The sequence below is a fragment of the Lithobates pipiens genome, unplaced genomic scaffold (assembly GCF_037356315.1).
Source record: "Lithobates pipiens isolate NorthernLeopardFrog02 unplaced genomic scaffold, aLitPip1_a1.2 Scaffold_3, whole genome shotgun sequence".
NCBI lineage: Eukaryota > Metazoa > Chordata > Amphibia > Anura > Ranidae > Lithobates > Lithobates pipiens.
In genome coordinates this window covers 48,218,353-48,238,095 of record NW_027507790.1, presented here as the reverse complement: position 1 = coordinate 48,238,095, position 19,743 = coordinate 48,218,353, and the positions used below count along the sequence as shown (strand labels likewise).

Here is a 19,743-nt window from a genome sequence, read left to right as displayed (position 1 = left end):
AGATCAAACGTTCCTAAGGATCCAGAAAAAAAGTAGTCTTTCTCTGAAGCATTGGACTATCTTTTGACGAAAAGTGATCATGGTAGCCCCCGTATAAGAGCAGAGGTAGGGGTTTGGTTAAATTCAAATGGACACTCTTGATCTCAAAAATCTAAATTAAATTCCTGAATATAACCACTCTTTTTCCGCATAGAGTCAATCCAATCCGTTATCTCCATCCTACAAGAAGGAGAACTTCTGTTGTCAATCGACATCAAAGATGCATACCTCCATATGCCTATTTCCTTGCTCACTAGTAGAATCTACTTTTCAAGGTGGAAATTCTTAATTTTCAGTGTGTAGTTCTGCTTTTCGATCTAGCTACTGCACCTTGAGTGTTTACAAAGGTTCTGGCCCCTCTTCTTGCCCAATTAAGGGCCCAATGTATAACGATTATGGTTTACCTGGACGATCTGTTCTTGGTAGTCCAGTCGGTAGCCTACTTAGACCAAAGTATGGTCACCACATTCAACTACCTGGAATATCTAGGTCAGTTTCTCAGCCTAGGAGAAATCTTCTTTAAAACCATGAAAAGGGCTAAGATAATTGGGTCTGATCATAGGTACACCCAGGAAAGGGTATTCTTGCCCCAAGATCAGCACCATAAAGCATCTGATTTAGGTGGTTGAAGCAAGATGAATTCTTCTAATCAACTTTGCATGAGGTTGTTGGGAAAGATGGTGGCTTCATTTGAGACCGTTCCCTATGCTCAGTTTCATTCGAGACTGCTGCAAAACATCCTATCAACTTGGAACAAAGGGTTCAAGCTGTAGATTCCCAATGTGTCTGACAGCCACATTACTCTGAAAGTGCCCGATCTCGTCTGATCTTGGAGGCTAAGCAGGATCGGGCCTGGTTAGCACCCGGATGGGCCACCTGGAAATACCAGGTCCAGGCTGGCTACAGCGAAGCCTTAGTTTATGGTTTAATCCAAAAATCTGCAAAGGGGAAAATCCTCCAGTTACCACGGAAGTGGCCCAGATCAGAAATTACCTTACCCATTATTCTAGAAATTCAGGCAGAGCACTTGTTTCTGAGGGCCTGAAAGTTCAGTTTATGGTATTGTCCTGCCAGGATTCAATCTGACTATGCCACAGCAATGGCCTGTATTAATCACCAAGGGGGCACAAGAAGTTCTGTGGCCCAGAGAAAGGTGAATCATATCCTATCTTGGGCAGAAAACAATGTACTTTGCCTATCGGCAGTGTTCATTCTAGGAATAGAAAATTGGCAGGCGGACTACTTGAGTTGCCAGCAGTTGTTCCCGGGAGAATGGTTCCTTCACCCCAATATCTTGCTGTCAATATGTCAAAGATGGGGGATCCCAGACATAGATTTGTTTACGTCCAGATTCAACAAAGAGATCAAAAACTTGTCAACTTGTCAACTGGTCTCCTGTTTTAGGTAAGCTCCTGCAAGAGAAAGGAGCTTACCTAAAACAGAAGACCTGGAGCAGCAGTCCTTGCACCAGCTTAAACTGGAACATAGAGTTGGGAGTGATATGTGGAGCAACAGCCATAGCCCTATTGTTTGAAAGATTCGGGATCGCCTGAGGGGGAACCGTTACCTGGATATCCTTTGATTGTTTTTGCCTGTGATGACCCTCTGTAACGGGGGTCGCTCGGATCTGGTAAGGAGCCAATTCATTCATTTGGTGATGGGAAAAGCACATTATATTCCTGGAGAAGATTATTAATTTGTGAACTTCCAATTCAGCTCTTCATACGAAGTTTTTCTTCACTGGTGTTTATTTACCATATGGACACTTTATAGCAATAGTTTGGCATATAATTATATGGACATTACATAGAGTGTTTCAAAATATTTTTTTGATGATTTATTTTATGTATTTTTTCAGTTTTAAGAAAACTTTCATTCTTTATTTTTAGGGGTATATGCACAGAGATCTATACAATCTCTACTGTGTTTGGGTGATTCACATTATTGACACGCACTTGTGTCTTATTTTTGTATTTAATTTTACATATTTGTATATATAACAGTATGCACTATATTTTTTGAGGTGGCCTTAGAGACATTAAGACACTAAGGCTTATACTGTGGGTTTAGCACATACACATATCCCATTCACTTTGGGAATTTGAGGTTAGCGCAGTTCTCTTTTTTTTCTTTTTCTTTTATCTAAACCAGCATATTATTCTATCTTCTCCTTTTCTTTTGAAGTACATCATGGGACACAGAGGTCCCGCAACTTCTTTCTAGTATACACGTGTATTGCTTTGCTACAAAACTGAGACGTATATATAGGGAGGCAACTTCCTGTTTAGGGTGTGCCAGTGTCCAGCACCTGAAAGTGGACTATAGCCCACATAGTTATTACTATGGCTCTGTGTCCCGTAAAAAGAAAACGCGCCCTCACTAACTGTTTAAAAATACATTTAACTTTTTAAAAGAAACAATAATGCTTTGTGTAGTGATAGCTCTGCTTGTGGGTTAGTTATAGTTGAAATGTTAGTTATAGTTCTTATGCAACCCCATAAGCTATGACTGAAATTCACAGATGTGGGCATCCAAGACTGCACACACATCCAGTTATTTAACATATGTTTATCTTGTCTTATGGTGCATTTTTTCTGCATAAATAATTATCATATTTCCATAACCACATTTCTGCATAAATTGATCATGCATTCTTGTTCTTTCTAAGGTGGGGATGCTTGGCGGCTGTATGAATATATAACCCGACATTTCATTGCTACCATCAGTCATGACTGCAAATACCTACAAACAGTGATTGTTTTTAGCGTTGGCCGTGAGCAGTTCTCAACCACCTGCAAAGAGGTGATCTCTCTAGGTGAGTAAGGGGTGGAAATATGTGGATTAACTTGTAACTGTGACTTGAGCCAACCATGAAAAAGAGCCCCAGTTTTAAAGAAAAACATGATATTGTTTTAGGAAAAGCTGTTAAACTCATCCACCCAGAATCTGACATTTTGAGAAGTTTTGTGTGCACGCGCTCCACCTCTAAAATATCTAGTAATAATAGCATCTCCTTCAGGGCTTCTCCTCCCACAGCTTAGTGTGAAGGAATCTAATGTACATAATGATAATCAGAAAATGTCTATTTGCTTATGTGTATACATATTTCTATGCAACTGCTTACTTATTATGTAGTATACAGATTGGCTTTCTGTTTGGAATTAAAGATGGCGGGTACCCCCTGCTTCCCACACATTAGAAGAATGCATATGAGATAAGAGAACCAGCTTCAACCAATCTTCAAGCATCAAGTTTCTCCATTTCTCTTGTATTTTAACCAATGAGATGTACCAATTAGACTGACATAGCAATGATGTATCTTTCTGTATAAAATATTAACACCACCCAGAAATAAATCAGAAGTAACCGAGCTGAACGTGTCTCAGGGAGTGTTTACACTTTTTATACTTTTTAATTAGAAACGGCAGCAGATAACCTTGAACTAGATTGTAGTTCTTATCCATTTCATTAGGGGGCCAAGGTGAGCCTGAACAGGGAGCAGTAATATACCACACCACCTGCCGCCATTACAGCGGCTTCACATCCACCAGCCCTTCTCTCTCCTCTGCCCCAGCCTCCCCTCCATGTTTGCACAAAAGATCAGAGCATTGGCTCACGTGGGAAATGCTCGTTTTTTAAAAAGACGGGGGGGGAGCATTAATGTGACGTTGGCTTGGTTAGACAGCCACATTGCTGGCTGCTCAAGGGCACTCTCTCAGGTGTCAGGTGCACACGGCTTATGGAGGGACACAGAGCAGACGGGCGCATGTGAGTGGGGGACACAGGCATTCCCAGACAACATTTACTTAAGCACCAGACTGAGTCTTGGTAGCAGTGGCAGTTGCTGAACTACATTGCTCAGCAGTCAGTGCATTTTTTGTTATACCTCTACCTTTTGTTGCTTGGCACTATGGGCAGAAGAGGTACAAATACCCCGAGAAATAAGAGCTCAAAAGGAACCACCCTCTGCAGCACCTTCCCCCCCCGAAGGACCTGGCGAAGCTGGCCAGGTTGAGCCGTCGGGTCAGGGGCTGAAACTGCTTTTGGCACTTCAGCCCCTGTATACGTTATGCAGGAGTTTTTTTCCTCAACCATAAATGGATTAGAGGAAATATTAGTAGCCTTAATCGCATCCTCACTCAGTGGAAGAAAATGCACTAGGACCCCTCTGCCACCCAGGACACTCAAACAGAGGAACTCTAGGGAAAAGGGAGAGGAATCCCCCTCAGAAGACAGGGATGAGACCGATGATTCCACTTCTGAGGAATCAAGTGGAGAAGGGCCCTCTTCAGCTTCTCAGGATGAGGTGTTGATGCAAATTCTTGCTGGATTGGTCTGCTCCACATTTAAGTTGCCCGTATCTGGGTCAGTTAACCACTTTCAGACCGGACCATTTTGCTGGTAAATGACCAGAGGTCTTTTTACAATTTGGCACTGCGCTGCTTTAACTGGTAATTGTGCGGTCATGCAATGTTGTACCCAAACAAAATTTGCGTCCTTTTCTTCCCACAAATAGAGCTTTCTTTTGATGGTATTTGATTGCCTCTGCGATTTTTATTTTTTGCGATATAAATGGAAAAAGACCGCAAATTTTGAAAAAAAAATGATATTTTCTACTTTTTGTTATTAGAAAAATCCAATAAACTCAATTTTAGTCATACATTTAGGCCAAAATGTATTCAGCCACATGTCTTTGGTAAAAAAAAAAGTCAATAACTGTATATTTATTGGTTTGCGCAAAAGTTGTCACATCTACAAACTAAGGTACGTTTTCTGGAATTTACGCAGCTTTTAGTTTACGACTGCCTATCTCATTTCTTGAGGTGCTAAAATGGCAGGGCAGTACAAAACCCCCCCAAATGACCCCATTTTGGAATGTAGACCCCCTAAGGAAATTGATAAGTGGCATGTTGAGCCCATTGAATATTTTATTTTTTTGCCTCAAGCGATTGAATAATGACAAAAAAAAAATTTTTTTTTTTTTTACTCAAAGTTGTCACTAAATGATATATTGCTCACACATGCTATGGGCATATGTGAAATGACACCCCAAAATAAATTCTGCTGCTTCTCCTGAGTACGGGGATACCACATGTGTGGGATTTTTTGGGAGCCTAGCCGCGTACGGGGCCCCGAAAGCCAAGAACCGCCTTCAGGTTTTCTAAGGGCGTAAATATTTGACTTCACTCCTCACTACCTATTACAGTTTTGAAGGCCATAAAATGCCAAGATGGCACAAAACCCCCACAAATGACCCCATTTTAGAAAGTAGACACCCCAAGCTATTTGCTGAGAGGCATGTTGAGTCCATGGAATATTTTATATTTTGCCACAAGTTGAGGGAAAATTACAAACTTTTTATTTTATTTTATTTTTTCACATAGTTGTCACTAAATGATATATTGCTCACGCATGCCATGGGCATATGTGAAATGACACCCCAAAATAAATTCTGCTGCTTCTCCTGAGTAGGGGTACACTAGTGAGACTAGGTAATAAATGGCGGGTGCCCTGAAACTATAAAAAAAATAACTAACCAACCAGCGTCACCTGTAACAGTTATATGGTGATCACTGGTGAAAGGGTTAACTAGGGGGCAATCAGGGGGCTTTATGCGGTAGTATATGGGGGTCCCTGGCGCTATAAAAAGCTGCGGCGAACCTAAATACCTACCTGCCTAACTAGCGTCACCTGTGACACTAATACAGCGATCAGAAAAATGATCGCTTATTAGGCTGGGTTCACACTGGAGCGATGCGGGAACGCCACGAATCCGCGGCGGGTTCCCGCATCGCATGCCTCCCGGCGGCAGTTCACACTGCCCTATGCGAACTGCTGGGAGTGTCAGTGAAATGTTAATGACACCCCCAGATCAGTTCGCATATCGCAGTGCGATCTGCAAACTCGGATCGCATGGTGTGAACACCCATGCGATCCGATTCTGCTGCGGACCAAAAAAAGGGTCCCGTGCGAATTTGCGGCGGGTGCGGCGCGAATTCAGCCATACTATCTGTATGGCTGAACTCGAATCGCACAGAGATCGGATGTGATTTGCACTGCAGTGCGGTGCGAATCACATTCGTTCTCATAAACCGCTGCAATGTGAACCCAGCCTTAGTGACACTGGCGACGGGGGGTGATCACAGGGTTAAACCTTTATTGGGGGGGTTAGGGGGGCACATTAGAACTAAAGGGGGCTAACCCTAACTGCCCTAACAGTTATTACAGTCACAAATGACACCAATGCAAAAAAAAAAAAAATGCAATTGGTGTCACTGTGACTGGGGGGGGCAGGGGTAATTGGGGGGGTGATCGGGGGGTAAAGGGGGGGTGTGAGTGTGCCTGGCATGTTCTACTGTACGTGTGGTGTGTTGGTGCAACTCACCGATCCTCTCTCCTCGGTGCCGGAACTAAAAATACCGACACGGAGGAGAGATTACATCACTTCCTCTCCTGTGAGGAGAGGAAGTGATGTCAGGGAGCATTTCTATTCGTCGGGAGCGATCGCGAGGGGGTGGCCATGAATGAATGGCTGCCCCCTCATCCCGGATCGCTCCTGAACGAATGCCGACCGCCGCAGGCACCGGGGGGGGGGGGGGGCCCGATCGGGCCCCCCACCCGCGGGAAGGCAGGGACTTATATATACGCCCATATGCCTGCCCGTGCCATTCTGCCGACGTATATCGTCGTGCGGCGGTCGGCAAGTGGTTAAAGAACCCTCCTCTTGTTTGGGTTCATTAAAGCCTCCTCAAACTGCACATGCCTTTCCTGTTCATAGTTTACTGGAAAAGGTTATTCTGAGTGGGATCACCCAGATAAAAAATTTTCCCTACTAAAGTTTTCAACACGTTATCCCATGGAGGAAAAATGTACTAAAATCTGGAGTATACCGGTGATTGACGACGCCTTATCCTCTGTAAATAAAAGTCGGACTTGTCCTGTTGACAATGCTCAGATGCTTAGGGATCCAACTGATAAAAAATTGGAATTCCTGTTAAACGTTTTCTCATTGGCAGGTTCAGTGGCTCAACTTGCAGTGGCAGCAATTGGAGTTTGTCAATACTTAAGAGACCATGTTAAACAGTTGCTCAAAGTTTTACCTAAACAGCAAGCCCAGGGGTTGGCCAACCTACCAGCGGCTTTGTGTTTTGCTGTTGGCGCAATCAGAGATTCTATCCTCCAAACCTCTTGCCTTATGCTTGGGTTGGTACATATGCATAGAATCTTATGGTTGAAAAATTAGTCAGCCGAATCACCATGTAAGAAGTTCCTGGCTGGGTTTCCCTTTTGTGGTGCAAGACTGTTTGGGGAGGATTTGGACAGTTATATACAAAGCATATCTAGTGGGAAAAGCACCCTTTTGCCAGTTAAGAAAAGGAGTCAATGTCCCTCCTTTAAACGGCTCTCTCCAGTGCCAGGGGCATCAGCCTCCAGGCAGTCACGACCGCCTCCTCCATCAGGCTCAAAGGTTAAATCTCAGAGTCAACCCCAGGGACAAAGGAAGTCCAGGGGGAGGAAGTCTACAAGACAAAACGCTAAAGCCTCCTTTATGAAGGGGCGCCCCCGCTCGCTCGAGTTGGGGGAAGACTGCTAAAGTTCTCAAGGGTCTGGCAGGAGGATTTTCAGGACAAATGAGTGGTCTCCACAATTACTCTAGGTTACAAACTAGTTCCAAGAAGTCCCCTCTCCTCATTTCCTCAGATCAAATGTCCCCAAAGACCCAGGGACAAAGAAGTCTCTCTTTCTAGCATTGGAGCGACTTTTGTCGCAAAAAGTTATCGTAGTAGTTCCCACGCAAGAGCAGGGATTGGGGTTTTAGTCAAACCTTTTCACGGTACCAAAGCCCAATGGGTATGTCAGACCCATTCTAGATCTCAACGATCTAAACCAATTCCTAAAAGTGCGGTCCTTTTGCATGGATTAAATCCAATCGGTAGTCTCCATCCTACAAGGAGGAGAACTTCTGGCATCAGTAGACATCAAGGATGCGTACCTGCATATATCTATTTTCCCTACTCATCAAAAAATATCTGTGTTTCAAAGTCGAAAAACGCCATTTTAAGTTTGTAGCGCTGCCTTTTGGGCTAGCCATTGCACCGCGGGTGTTTACAAAGATCTTGGCTCCTCCTCTAGCCAGATTAAGGTCCCAGGGTATAACGCTAATAGCGTACCTAGACGACCTGCTCTTGATAGATCTGTCGGTAGCCTGCTTGGACCAAAACTTGGTCACCGTAGTCAACTACCTGGAATACCTAGGTTGGGTCCTCAACCTAGAGAAGTATTCTTTAAAACCAGTAAGAAGACTAGAGTATTTGGGTCTGGTCATAGATACAGCCCCAGGCAAATATCAGTGCCATAAAGAGACTGATTCAGGTAGTCAGGGCAAAGAAGGGTCCTTCTATTCGCCTTTGTATGAGGCTGCTAGGGAAGATGGTGGCTTCATTCGAAGCAGTTCCATATGCTCAGTTTAATTTGAGGCCACTGCAAAACAGTATCCTGTCTGCCTGGAACAAAAAGGTCCAGGCTTTGGATTTTCCAGCCTACAGTGCGTCAGAGCCTCAGTTGGTGGTTGATACCCGAGAATCTGCAAAATGTAAAATCCTTTTTACCAGTTACCTGGACAGTGGTAACAAGAGATGCCAGTCTATCAGGTTGGGGAGCAGTTCTGGAACAGTCGACTGTCCAGGGGAGGTGGTCCAAGACCGAGAGGACTTTACCCATCAACATTTTGGAGATCTGTCCGGCATATCTAGCCCTAAAAGCCTGGACGTTCAGCTTACAGGGTTGCCCTGTCAGGATCCAGTCCGACAATACCACAGTGGTGGCTTATATCAATCACCAAGGCGGAACCAGGAGTCATGCAGCTCAGGAAGAGGTAAGCCCAAACTTAATCTGGGCAGAAAAGCATGTGCCATGCATATCGGCAATCTTCATTCCGGGGGTAGAGAACTGGCAGGCGGACTACTTAAGTCGCCAGCAGCTACTCCCAGGGGAATGGTCTCTTCACCCCGACATCTTCTTGGCCATATGCCAAAGATGGGGAGTTCCGGATGTAGATCTCTTTGCGTCCAGGTTCAACAACAAGATAGACAACTTTGAGTCAAGAACTCCACTTGCATGCGGGACAGATGCATTGGTGACTCCGTGGCATCGGTTCTCTCTGATTTATGCATTCCCTCCTATTCTGCTGCTGCCACGACTTCTTTGCAGGATCAAGCAGGAAAAGAAGTAGGTGGTTCTGGTTGCCCCAGCATGGCCCAGAAGTGCTTGGTATGCAGAAATAGTGAAGATGGCAGTAGGTTCCCCTTGGACCCTACCGTCATGTTCAGACCTGTTCTCCCAGGGACCAGTATTCCATCCTGCCTTACAAATGCTAAATTTAACAGTTTGGCTATTGAAACCCTTGTTTTGAAGAGTCGTAGGCTTTCAGGCCCTGTGATTTCTACCTTGATAATGCAAGGAAGCCAGCTTCCAGAATGATTTATCATAGAGTCTGGAAAGCATATGTCTCCTGGTGTGAATCCAGGGGTTGGCATCCCAGAAAATATGTCAGAATCCTTGACTTTCTGCAAATGGGTTTAGAGATTAAGCTGGCCTTGAGTACCATCAAGGGCCAGGTCTCAGCCTTATCAGTTCTGTTTCAACGTCCACTTTCTTCGCATTCTTTGGTCCAAAGCTTTATACAGGGGATAATGCGCCTTAATCCTCCGGTTAAAGTGCCTCTAAACCCCTAGGACCTGAATTTAGTTCTGTCAGCTTTACAGAAGCAGCATTTTGAACCAATACATCAAATTCCCTTTGTTCTGTTGACAAGAAAATACATTTTTCTGGTGGCCACTTCTTCAGCCAGAAGAGTGTCAGAATTAGAGGCCCTTTCTTGTAAACAGCCATATCTATTAATACACAAGGATAGAGTGGTGTTGCGCCCTCATCCTAGTTTTGTACCGAAGGTGTTTTCAGGTTTTCATCTAAACCAAGATATTGTTCTGCCTTCCTATTTTCCAAATCCCTGTTCTATGGAAGAAAGGTCACTACATTCTTTGTATGTAGTGAGAGCAGTCAAAGCCTATCTGGAAGCTACTGCTCAGGTTCGCAAAACGGATGTTTTGTTTGTATTGCCAGAAGGTCCTAATAGAGGACAGGCAGCATCAAAATCTACCATTGCTAAATGGATTCGACAAGTATTTGTTCAAGCTTATGGTTTGAGGCAGAAAATTCCGCCTTTTCAGATCAAGGCGCACTCCACTAATGCTATGAGTGCTTCATGGGCAGTGCATCACCAGGCCTCCATAGCTCAAATCTGCAAGGCCGTAACCTGGTCGTCAGTCCATACATTCATCAAATTTTATCAGGTGGATGTGAGAAGGTATGAGGATATCGCCTTTGGGTGTAGTGTGCTGCAGGCAGGGGTACAAGGTCCTCAGGTCTGATTACACCCCCTCAGATAGCATTGCTCTGGGACATCCCATCAGTAATTACTGAGACTCTGTGTCCCATGATGTACGAGGAAAGAAAATAGAATTTTTATAACAGCTTACCTGTAAAATCCTTTTCTTTTGAGGTACATTACGGGACACAGAGGTCCCTTCCTTCTTCTAATACACTTATATTGCTTTGCTACAAAACTGAGGTACTCCCAGTAAGGTTAAGGTTTATATAGGGGGTTGAACTTCCTCTCTAGGGTGTGCCAGTGTCCAATCACCTAGTGATACTGTATAACCAATCAGTAATTACTGAGACTTTGTGTCCCATGATGTACCTCAAAAGAAAAGGATTTTACAGGTAAGCCGTTATAAAAATCCTATTTTTTTACCCGATTCAGATCCGCCCAGCTGTGACATTGTGAAAAAGAGTGGCCACAAAGACATTTTGATTTTGTTGGATTATTCTGTATGTCACTGACTAGTGTTGCCAATTGATTCCTTTTCAAACATAGATCCCATGGTTAATCAGATATAGTCCATATCCTTTCTGAACACATGCAGCCAAAATAATACAAGATTATTTTTTTCAATAATTAAAGCAAATCATGTCTCATATATCCTGCTAATAGGCACAGGGACCACATATACAGTGTTGTCACTGATTGGTAGTTGCTATGTTAACATTTTTCTGCAAAAATAATGTTTGACTCCATGTCTGTGGGCACTCTGCAACATGCACAGAACTCCCCTGGCCAATCTCAGGAAAAACACATGCCTGTGTAAGAATTTTCTTTCCCAGTGCATAAACATTCATAATCTGGTTGCTACGAACCTGCATGTATATATTAGTCATTCAGGTTAGATCTTCCTGCTGTGTCTCATCTTTGGGCAACTTTAGATGCCCAAGAAAACATAAGCTGAATATAATCATTTAACCACTTAACAACCGCCCTATAGCCGAATGACGGCTACAGGGCGGTTTCTTAACTCTGGGAGGCCGTCATATGTCGTCCTCCCAGAATTCCGCTCTCGCACGCCCCCTGGGGCGCGCACTCTAGAGCATCCGTGACTGCCGGGTCCACAGGACCCGGCGCCTCACGGATCATGGTAAACGGCTGCTGATCGCGGCCGTTTACCACGTGAGCGCTCTGTCAAATGACGGAGTGATCACTTGTAAACAAACCGGCATCATGTTATGACGCCGGTTCCTTCCTCCCCTCTCTGTACCGATCAGTACAGCGGAGGGAGAAGAGATCGGTGTCAGCAGTGCTGTGGGCTGCATCTGCAGTGCCCACATCGCTGCTCACCGAAATTTAACCCCTCAATTCCCTGCCAATACTCTGCAATACCTGCCGATACTCTGCAATACCCGCCGATACTCTGCAATACCCGCCGATACTCTGCAATACCAGCCTATACTCTGCAATACCAGCCAATACTCTGCAATACCAGCCAATACTCTGCAATGCCAGCCAATACTCTGCAATGCCAGCCAATACTCTGCAATGCCCAATGCCCGCCAATGCTCTGCAATACCCGCCAATGCTCTGCAATGCCCGCCAATGCTCTGCAATACCCGCCAATACTCTGCAATACCCGCCAATACTCTGCAATACCCGCCAATACTCTGCAATACCCGCCAATACTCTGCAATACCCTGCCAATACTCTGCAATACCCTGCCAATACTTTGCCATAAATTGCCATACCCAGCCATACTTGTAGATACTCTGCAATACTCAGCCATACTCGGTGATACCCTGCAATACCCAGCCATAGACCCCCCCCCGCCCTCCGGTGCTTCTACCGACTCGCCAATACGATCAAAGCCAGAATCTTTTTTTTTTATTTCAGGCTTCCCAGCCTAGAGGTGACATGCGGGGTCTTATTGACCCCATATGTCACTGTAAAGAGGACCTGTCATGCCATATTCCTATTACAAGGGATGTTTACATTCCTTGTAATAGGAATAAAAGTGATCCAAAAAATATTTTTGGGGAAAAAAACGTCAAACTAAAATAAATAAAGTAAAATGTCCCCATGTGCTTGCATGCAGAAGCGAACGCATACGTAGGTCCCGCCCACATATGAAAACGGTGTTCAAACCACACATGTGAGGTATCACTGTGAACTTTAGAGCGAGAGCAATAATTCTAGCCCTAGACCTTCTATGTACCTCAAAACATGTAACCAGTAAACAAAAAATGAAAGCGTCGCAAATGGGGATTTTTAAGTAGAGACGTTCTGCGCCACTCCACGGGCGTATGCAATTTTGAAGAGTGACATGTTAGGTATCTATTTACTCAGCATAACTTCATCTTTCACATTATGCAAAAATTGGGCTAACTTTACTGTTTTTTTTTTTAGCACAAAAAATGTTTTTTTTTTCCCAAAAAAAGCGTTATAAAAATTGCTGCGCAAATACCGTGAGTGATAAAAAGTTGCCACGACCGCCATTGTAATCTCTAGGGTCTTTTTAAAAAAACGTATATAATGTTTTGGGGTTCTATGTAGGAGAGAAATGTCAGAATTGTCCTGGGTGCTCCAGAACGCCTGATGGCGCTCCCTGCATGTTGGGCCTCTGTATGTGGCCACGCTGTGTAAAAGTCTCACATATGTGGTATCGCCATACTCGGGAGTAATAGCAGAATGTGTTTTGGGGTGTATTTTGTGGTATGCATATGCTGTGTGTGAGAAATAACCTGATAATATGACAATTTTGTGAAAGAAAAAAAATCAAAGGGGTCATTTGGGGGATATTTGTACTTTTATGGCATGTTAGGGTCTCAAGAAATTAAATAGGCCATCAGTACTTCAGGTGTGATCAATTTTCAGATATTGGCACCATAGCTTGTGGACTCTTTTTTGGCCAAAATTTATGAAGAAAAATTACTAATCTGCTAAATTTTATAACAGAAACAAAGAAAAATTATTTTTTTTTACAGAATTTCCGGTCTTTTTATAGCACAAAAAATAAAAAACCCAGTGGTGATTAAATACCACCAAAAGAAAGCTCTATTTGTGTGAAAAAAAGGACAAAAATTTCATATGGGTACAGTGTTGCATGACTGAGTAATTGTCATTCAAAATGTGAGAGCACTGAAAGCTGAAAATTGGTCTGGTTATTAAGGGTGTTTAAGTGCCCAGTGGTTAAAAGATGTTTGATGATATAAAGCTCCACCAACATTTATTTTTAAGTATAACTAATAGCAGGACTTGTTTTGTATGTGGTATACTTATTTTATACCGGGTATCTCATGAAATTAAGTGTTGCCTGTTCAGCACTGTTCACAGCTGTTAGGTGTCTGATCAGAATGTCACTGACAGCCTAGGTCCCCATTAATGATCAGTGACCATTCAGAGGTGTTCTCATACAACAATACAACAAGGAAAAACAGCAGGGCGAAATCTGAGTATAGTGTATTAACAGAAGAGCAACAAAGCTAATAAAGGGTGTGGGGGATATTGGTTATGAGGAAAGGTTGCAAGCACTGAACTTATTCTCTCTGAAGAAGAGACGCTTGAGAGGGGAAATGATTTCAATTTACAAATACCATACTGGTGACCCCGCAATAGGGATAAAACTTTTTTGCGGAAGGGAGTTTAACAAGACTGGTGGCCACTCATTAAAATTAGAAGAAAAGAGGTTTAACCTTAAACTACGTAGAGGGTTCTTTACTGTAAGAGCGGCAAGGATGTGGAATTCCCTTCCACAGGTGGGGGGGTCTCAGCAGGGGGCATTGATAGTTTCAAGAAACTATATATATAAAGATAAGCACCTAAACGACCACAACATACATATATACAAAGTAATACCGACATATAATCACACACATAGGTTGGACTTGATGGACTTGTGTCTTTTTTTTTTCAACCTCACCTACTATGTAACTATGTAACATACTTATTATACTGAAAAGACCCATGGCAGCTTACATTGTGACAGTTAAAATCTGACTTATCACATTGTAAGGGATTCCGGCGAACAATCTCACAATATCAGGAAACCTCAGACCAGGATAGAAACACTGGGTGGATAGATGGATACACCTGCAGGATCAAGAGAACACATTTGGGGGGCACCAAACTAAGTGCAGCATTAAATGTACTGAGAAACACTAGTAAATTGGCAACTTGCTTAGAAAAAAGAAATTACACGTTTTGTATGTAATCCATGAGCAGTTGGCTTATGCATCAGGGATGGGAAGCCTTTTCTTCTTCTCAAGAGCTTGAGAACGAGGCTTAGGCGGCCTTAAAAAGCATAGCTGCCCCCTCCCCCCCCCCCTGACATTTTTATGACATCACTTCAGGTCAGCACTGCATCCCACAGAAGCCCTCTACCATCTTGGTTTCTAATTCCTTGTGTAAGCGGTCATCCAGGCGGACGTCCAGACTTTCCAGACTGCAAGTTTTAGGAAGAGAGAAATTGTTTACAGCTGATTTTCTCCGGATTTCCTGATGGGAACAGGAGACTAATCTATGGCCTACAGCTTTTAGCCCGGAGGCATATTACCTGGACCCCGTGTTGGGCACGCAGGACAGTTCTCAATTTGGAAAAAGTTTGGGCAAATCCTGGGCTCCCAAAACTCGGTCCTAGTCTCCACTTCTTGTCAAAGGTCATTCTGTTCCCAGAGAAATACTTGAGAAACGCTGTTGCTGCTAACTCCGTCACGACCCTCGATACATCTCCGGATAAGAGTTCTGGGGAAGATGATTGCTTTTTCTAGTCTGTGCCATTTGCCCAATTTTATTCCAGGATTCTTCAACTAAATGTCTTGTCTGAAGACCGCAATCGATGGATTCTCCAATGTGCCTGCACCCTAGGAAAAGGTTGTCCCTGGACTGTTGGATCTCCACACACGTTGGAGAGGGACAAGTCATTCCTCCCCTTTCCTGGAAGGTCCTGATTTCTGACGAACTGGGGCAAAGTCTTGGAAAACGTCTCGGTTCAGGGAATGTGGTTATTGCAAGAGATGATGATGTCTATCAACATCCTGGAACTGAGGGTGTCCTCAGCTGGAACTGATTTGGCTATCCCTTTTGCATTGGTTGCAGCTCCTCAGGAGCCTCCCGGTGCGAATACAATCAGACATGCCACCACAGTGACATAAATAATTCACAAGGGAATGGATTTTCTCAGTAGACAGTGTCTGAATCCAGGGAAGTGGGCTTTTCTCCCAGTGGAGTTTGAAGCACAAACGATTGGGAATGCCAGATGTAGACCTTCCAGCGTGTTAGGCCATAGTGTAACTGAACAGATTTGTATCCAAGACCAGGGACACAGGGATGTTTGTGATAGATTCCCTGGTGACAACATAAAACAGCTTTTCCTTGGTTTATGCCTACCCACTGGTGCAGCTTGTACCCCAGCTTCTTTGTACAATACAGTTGGAGGGAATTCTGGTAATCCTGGCCACTCTGGCCTGGCCCAGGAGAATATAGAACTCCACCCCGGCCTCCTGTTGTATGGTCCAGTTTTACAAGTTCCTACGTTATGGTCGCTGGCTTTATTGGCTTGGTTGTTGTAACCAGTGTCTTGAGAAATAGGGGTTTTCTGTCAATGGGGTCAGAATATGTCATTCCCACCCTCCTCAAAGCTAGAAAGCTATTTCATCAGACTTTCTTTACCTGATGTGAGGTTTAGAAGCCTTGCAAGAACATTGTTTGATGGGTTTTTGGCTTTTCTTAAATCTGTAGTAGAAAAAAGTTTGAATACCATCAAACATCAGATTTCAGCCTTGGTGGCTTTCATTCTTAATGTTATTATTATACAGGATTTATATAGCACCAGACAGTTTACACAGCAATTTCAATGATCTCTTGCTTCTCCTTTCCTAGTATGAGCCTTCATACAGCATGTCACATGCATTGTTCCTCCTCTTAGTGTTGAGGAAGTTGAATGATCTCAACTTAGTATATTCTGTGTAACTGAAATCTCTGTTTGAGCCTATTTAGCACATTCCCATTGTGCTTCTGACTAGAATGGTCTTATTTTTGATTGCTATCCCTTCAGCTCACCGAGTTTGAGTTAGTGGCTCTTGACTGTAAAGGACCATTCCAGGTCATTCTTAAGGTATTCATAAAATAATCTGTTTTTTTTGGCCTAGGACATCTTTTTTTTTTTTTTTCCAATGTGTTTATTTCTTCTCACCCCAACCAATATATTGTGTTCAGAAGGAGAAAATCCGGACAGACGCACACTGAAATCCTCTTTCTTGAAAAATATCCATGGAATGTCCATTAAAAACAAAGACCAATAAATACACGCAAAGGTAAGGGACCAGCTAATGCATTTCATGCTTACTAGGTATTTTTCCTGAATAAGTGCTTGTAAGTGTCAGAGGCATTAGCTGGTCTCTTACCCCTTTGCTGCATATTTATTGGTCTTTGTTTTTTTGAATATTTTTCAATAAAGGTGATTTCAGTGTGGGGCCATCCAGATTTTCTCCTGATATCTCCAGTTACGAGCTGGGCCAGCAGCACATGTGTTGTGCAATCTTGGCAGATTCAGACGGACCAACCTTGAGCAATGTTCATCTCTCAGTATATTGTGTTGCTGTCCTTTTTGAATCCTCAGATGAAAATTGATTGAGTGTTAAATACTTTGGATGTGGTTTGCTCTGTGAAGGTTTATCTTAGGCTGACAGCTTTGATTTAGCAATCTGACTTCTTTTGTGTCTTATTTTTGTCCTTCCTGGAAAGCTGAAGACAGGTCAGGGGGCTTCCAATCTACCAGATCTAGGTGGATCCATCAGCTTATTTCTCACGCTTATGGCCTTCTGGAAAGGGACCCAACCTTCCATGTTACAGCTCATTCTACCAGGAATGGTACCAGGAATTTGGCTATTCAAAATAAGGCTTCTGTTGCTCAAGTTTGCAAGGCTGCTACCTGGTCTTCAATTAAAACCTTTACTATGTACTTTAAAGTAGATGTTCAGGCTGCTGTGGATGTGATCTTTAGAAGGGTCTTGCAGGGGGCTGTGAGGTTCTAACCTGTGATGGTTTGGGTTTTTTGGGCTTGTCGTCTTACCCTCTCCTCATATTGAATGCTTTGGAACACGTGAAGTACTATAGAGAAAAAGGGATATTTGGTTCAACTGTAAATTCCTTTTCTTGAAGTACATCACATGACATAGGGACCCCACCCCTCTTCCATGGTTGTCCCATGGATTGGGATTTACTGCCTTCTTTTTTTTTTTTATCACCTGGCTGCATCATACTATCATAATGGATATTAAGATGTTCTGTGATATACTTCTAGAAAAGGAATTTACTGGTAAACCAATAATCCTTTAAACTTATTAGAGGCAACTTGTCAAAGACGAAACATGAGTGCTGCCATTTCTGACCTCCCTCTAAAAATGCTGGTTACTTAGTTATTATACAGACTCATTGGCTTCAGGTCTTTTTAGGTCACCAAACCAGGAACAAGTATGCATATCAGAAAAGTGGGAGAAAAACAAAGCTGCATATTTGTGCGTCAAAGTAACGAAGCAAGTGTGAAACTGTCAAATACAGTACAATACTGTTACAACACACATTTACAGTAAACACAGTAATACATCAAAATGTATGCTCACTAAAATATAACATGCTTTCTCTTTAAACTAACAGTACAGTTTCACATTGGTTATATTACAGGATACACAGAAATCATGCCCTGGCAAGGCATCCCCCCGGAGGAAAGTTTTCAGTCCTGTGAAAGAGGAGATAAGTTTGGTGTGGAAGAAGTGAAGTTGGTGGAGAAACAGACATGTCCTCCAGATTACTTAACAGAGGCAGAGCTCATCACTCTGATGGAAAAGCATGGTATTGGTAAGTGAAACAGCATAAATGTAAGTAGCCCATAGATAAAATATTTTAAACAATCAACTAAGCTAGCTAGAACTAGTTATTGAAGGAGTCTATTGCACAGCCCTTACTGTAAATAAGCCTTTCCGTATGTGGAGGTTAACTCTCTCTTCCTCCACTCGCAAAGAGTGCCCTTATACCCTTTACAATGATCTTGAAGTGAAATATTGCACCCATTGTGTATTTATACCGGGCGATCGTAACACCCTTTCTCAAGGGAGAATAAATTCAGTTCAGCTAATCTGTCTTAGTACAGTGCATCCAGAAAGTATTCAAAGCGCTTCACTTTTTCCAAATTTTGTTATGTTACAGCCTTATTCAAAAAAATTCATTATTTTCCTTACCCCCATAATGACAACATGAAAGAAGTTTGTTTGAAATCTTTGCAAATGTATTAAAAATAAAAAAAAATCACATATACATAAGTATTCACAGCCTTTGCCATGAGACTCAAAAGCTCAGGTGCATCCTGTTTCCACTGATCATCATTCAGATGTTTCTTCAGTTCAGTTGATTGGACATGATTTGGAAAGGCAAACACCTGTCTATATAAGGTCCCGCAGTTAACAGTGCATGTCAGAGCACAAACCAAGCCATGAAGACCAAGGAATTGTCTGTAGACCTCCAAGACAGGATTGTATTGAGGCACAGATCTGGAGAAAGATACAAAAACATTTCTGCAGCATTTAAGGTCCCAATGAACAGAGCCTCCATCAACCGTAAATGGAAGACGTTTGGCACCAGAATCAGGACTCTTTCCAGAGCAGGCCGCCCGGCCAAACTGAGCGATCAGGGGAGAAGAGGCTTAGTGAGGGAGGTGACCAGGAACCCGATGGTCACTCTGATAGACCTCCAGCCTTTCTCTGTTGAAAGAGGAGAACCTTCCAGAAGAACACCCATCTCTGCAGCACTCCTCGGTAAAAGGCACATGAATGACTCTTAGACCATGGGAAACAAAATTCTCTGGTCTGATGAAACAAAGATTGAACTCTTTGGCCTGAGTGGCAAGCGTCCTGTCTGGAGGAAGCCAGGCACCGCTCATTATCTGGCCAATACCATCCCTACAGCGAAGCATGGATGGTGGTAGCATCATGCTGTGGAGATGTTTTTCAGCGGCAGGAATTTTGAGACTAGTCGGGATCGAGGGGCAGATGAATGCAGCAATGTACAGAGACATCCTTGATGAAAACCTGCTCCAGAGGGCAAAGGTTCATCTTCCAACAGGACAACGAGCTTAACCACTTGCCGACCGCCTCTCGCCGATATACGATATTAGAATGGCACAGACAGGCATATTAACGTACCTGTACGTTGTCCTTTAAGATGCGGTATTGTGAGCCCACACCCACCGCGAGCTCCGTGGGTGTGATCTCGGGTCCCACGGACTCTGTCTGCGGGGATACCCACGATCGTCTCATGGAGAGGAAGAA

At 43.4% G+C, this 19,743-nt stretch overlaps 1 protein-coding gene across 4 annotated transcripts in view; it reads left to right on the top strand.

The window, feature by feature from the left end:
• The window catches only part of TOP3B (DNA topoisomerase III beta), a 138,930-nt gene that overhangs the window by 84,766 nt on the left and 34,421 nt on the right, over window positions 1–19,743 (top strand). For all 4 annotated transcript variants that reach the window (XM_077461634.1, XM_077461632.1, XM_077461633.1 and 1 more), the window contains 2 exons: window positions 2,708–2,854; window positions 18,104–18,277. In XM_077461634.1, coding sequence (XP_077317760.1) covers window positions 2,708–2,854; window positions 18,104–18,277 — 321 coding nt within the window. The remainder of the gene's footprint in view (window positions 1–2,707; window positions 2,855–18,103; window positions 18,278–19,743) is intronic.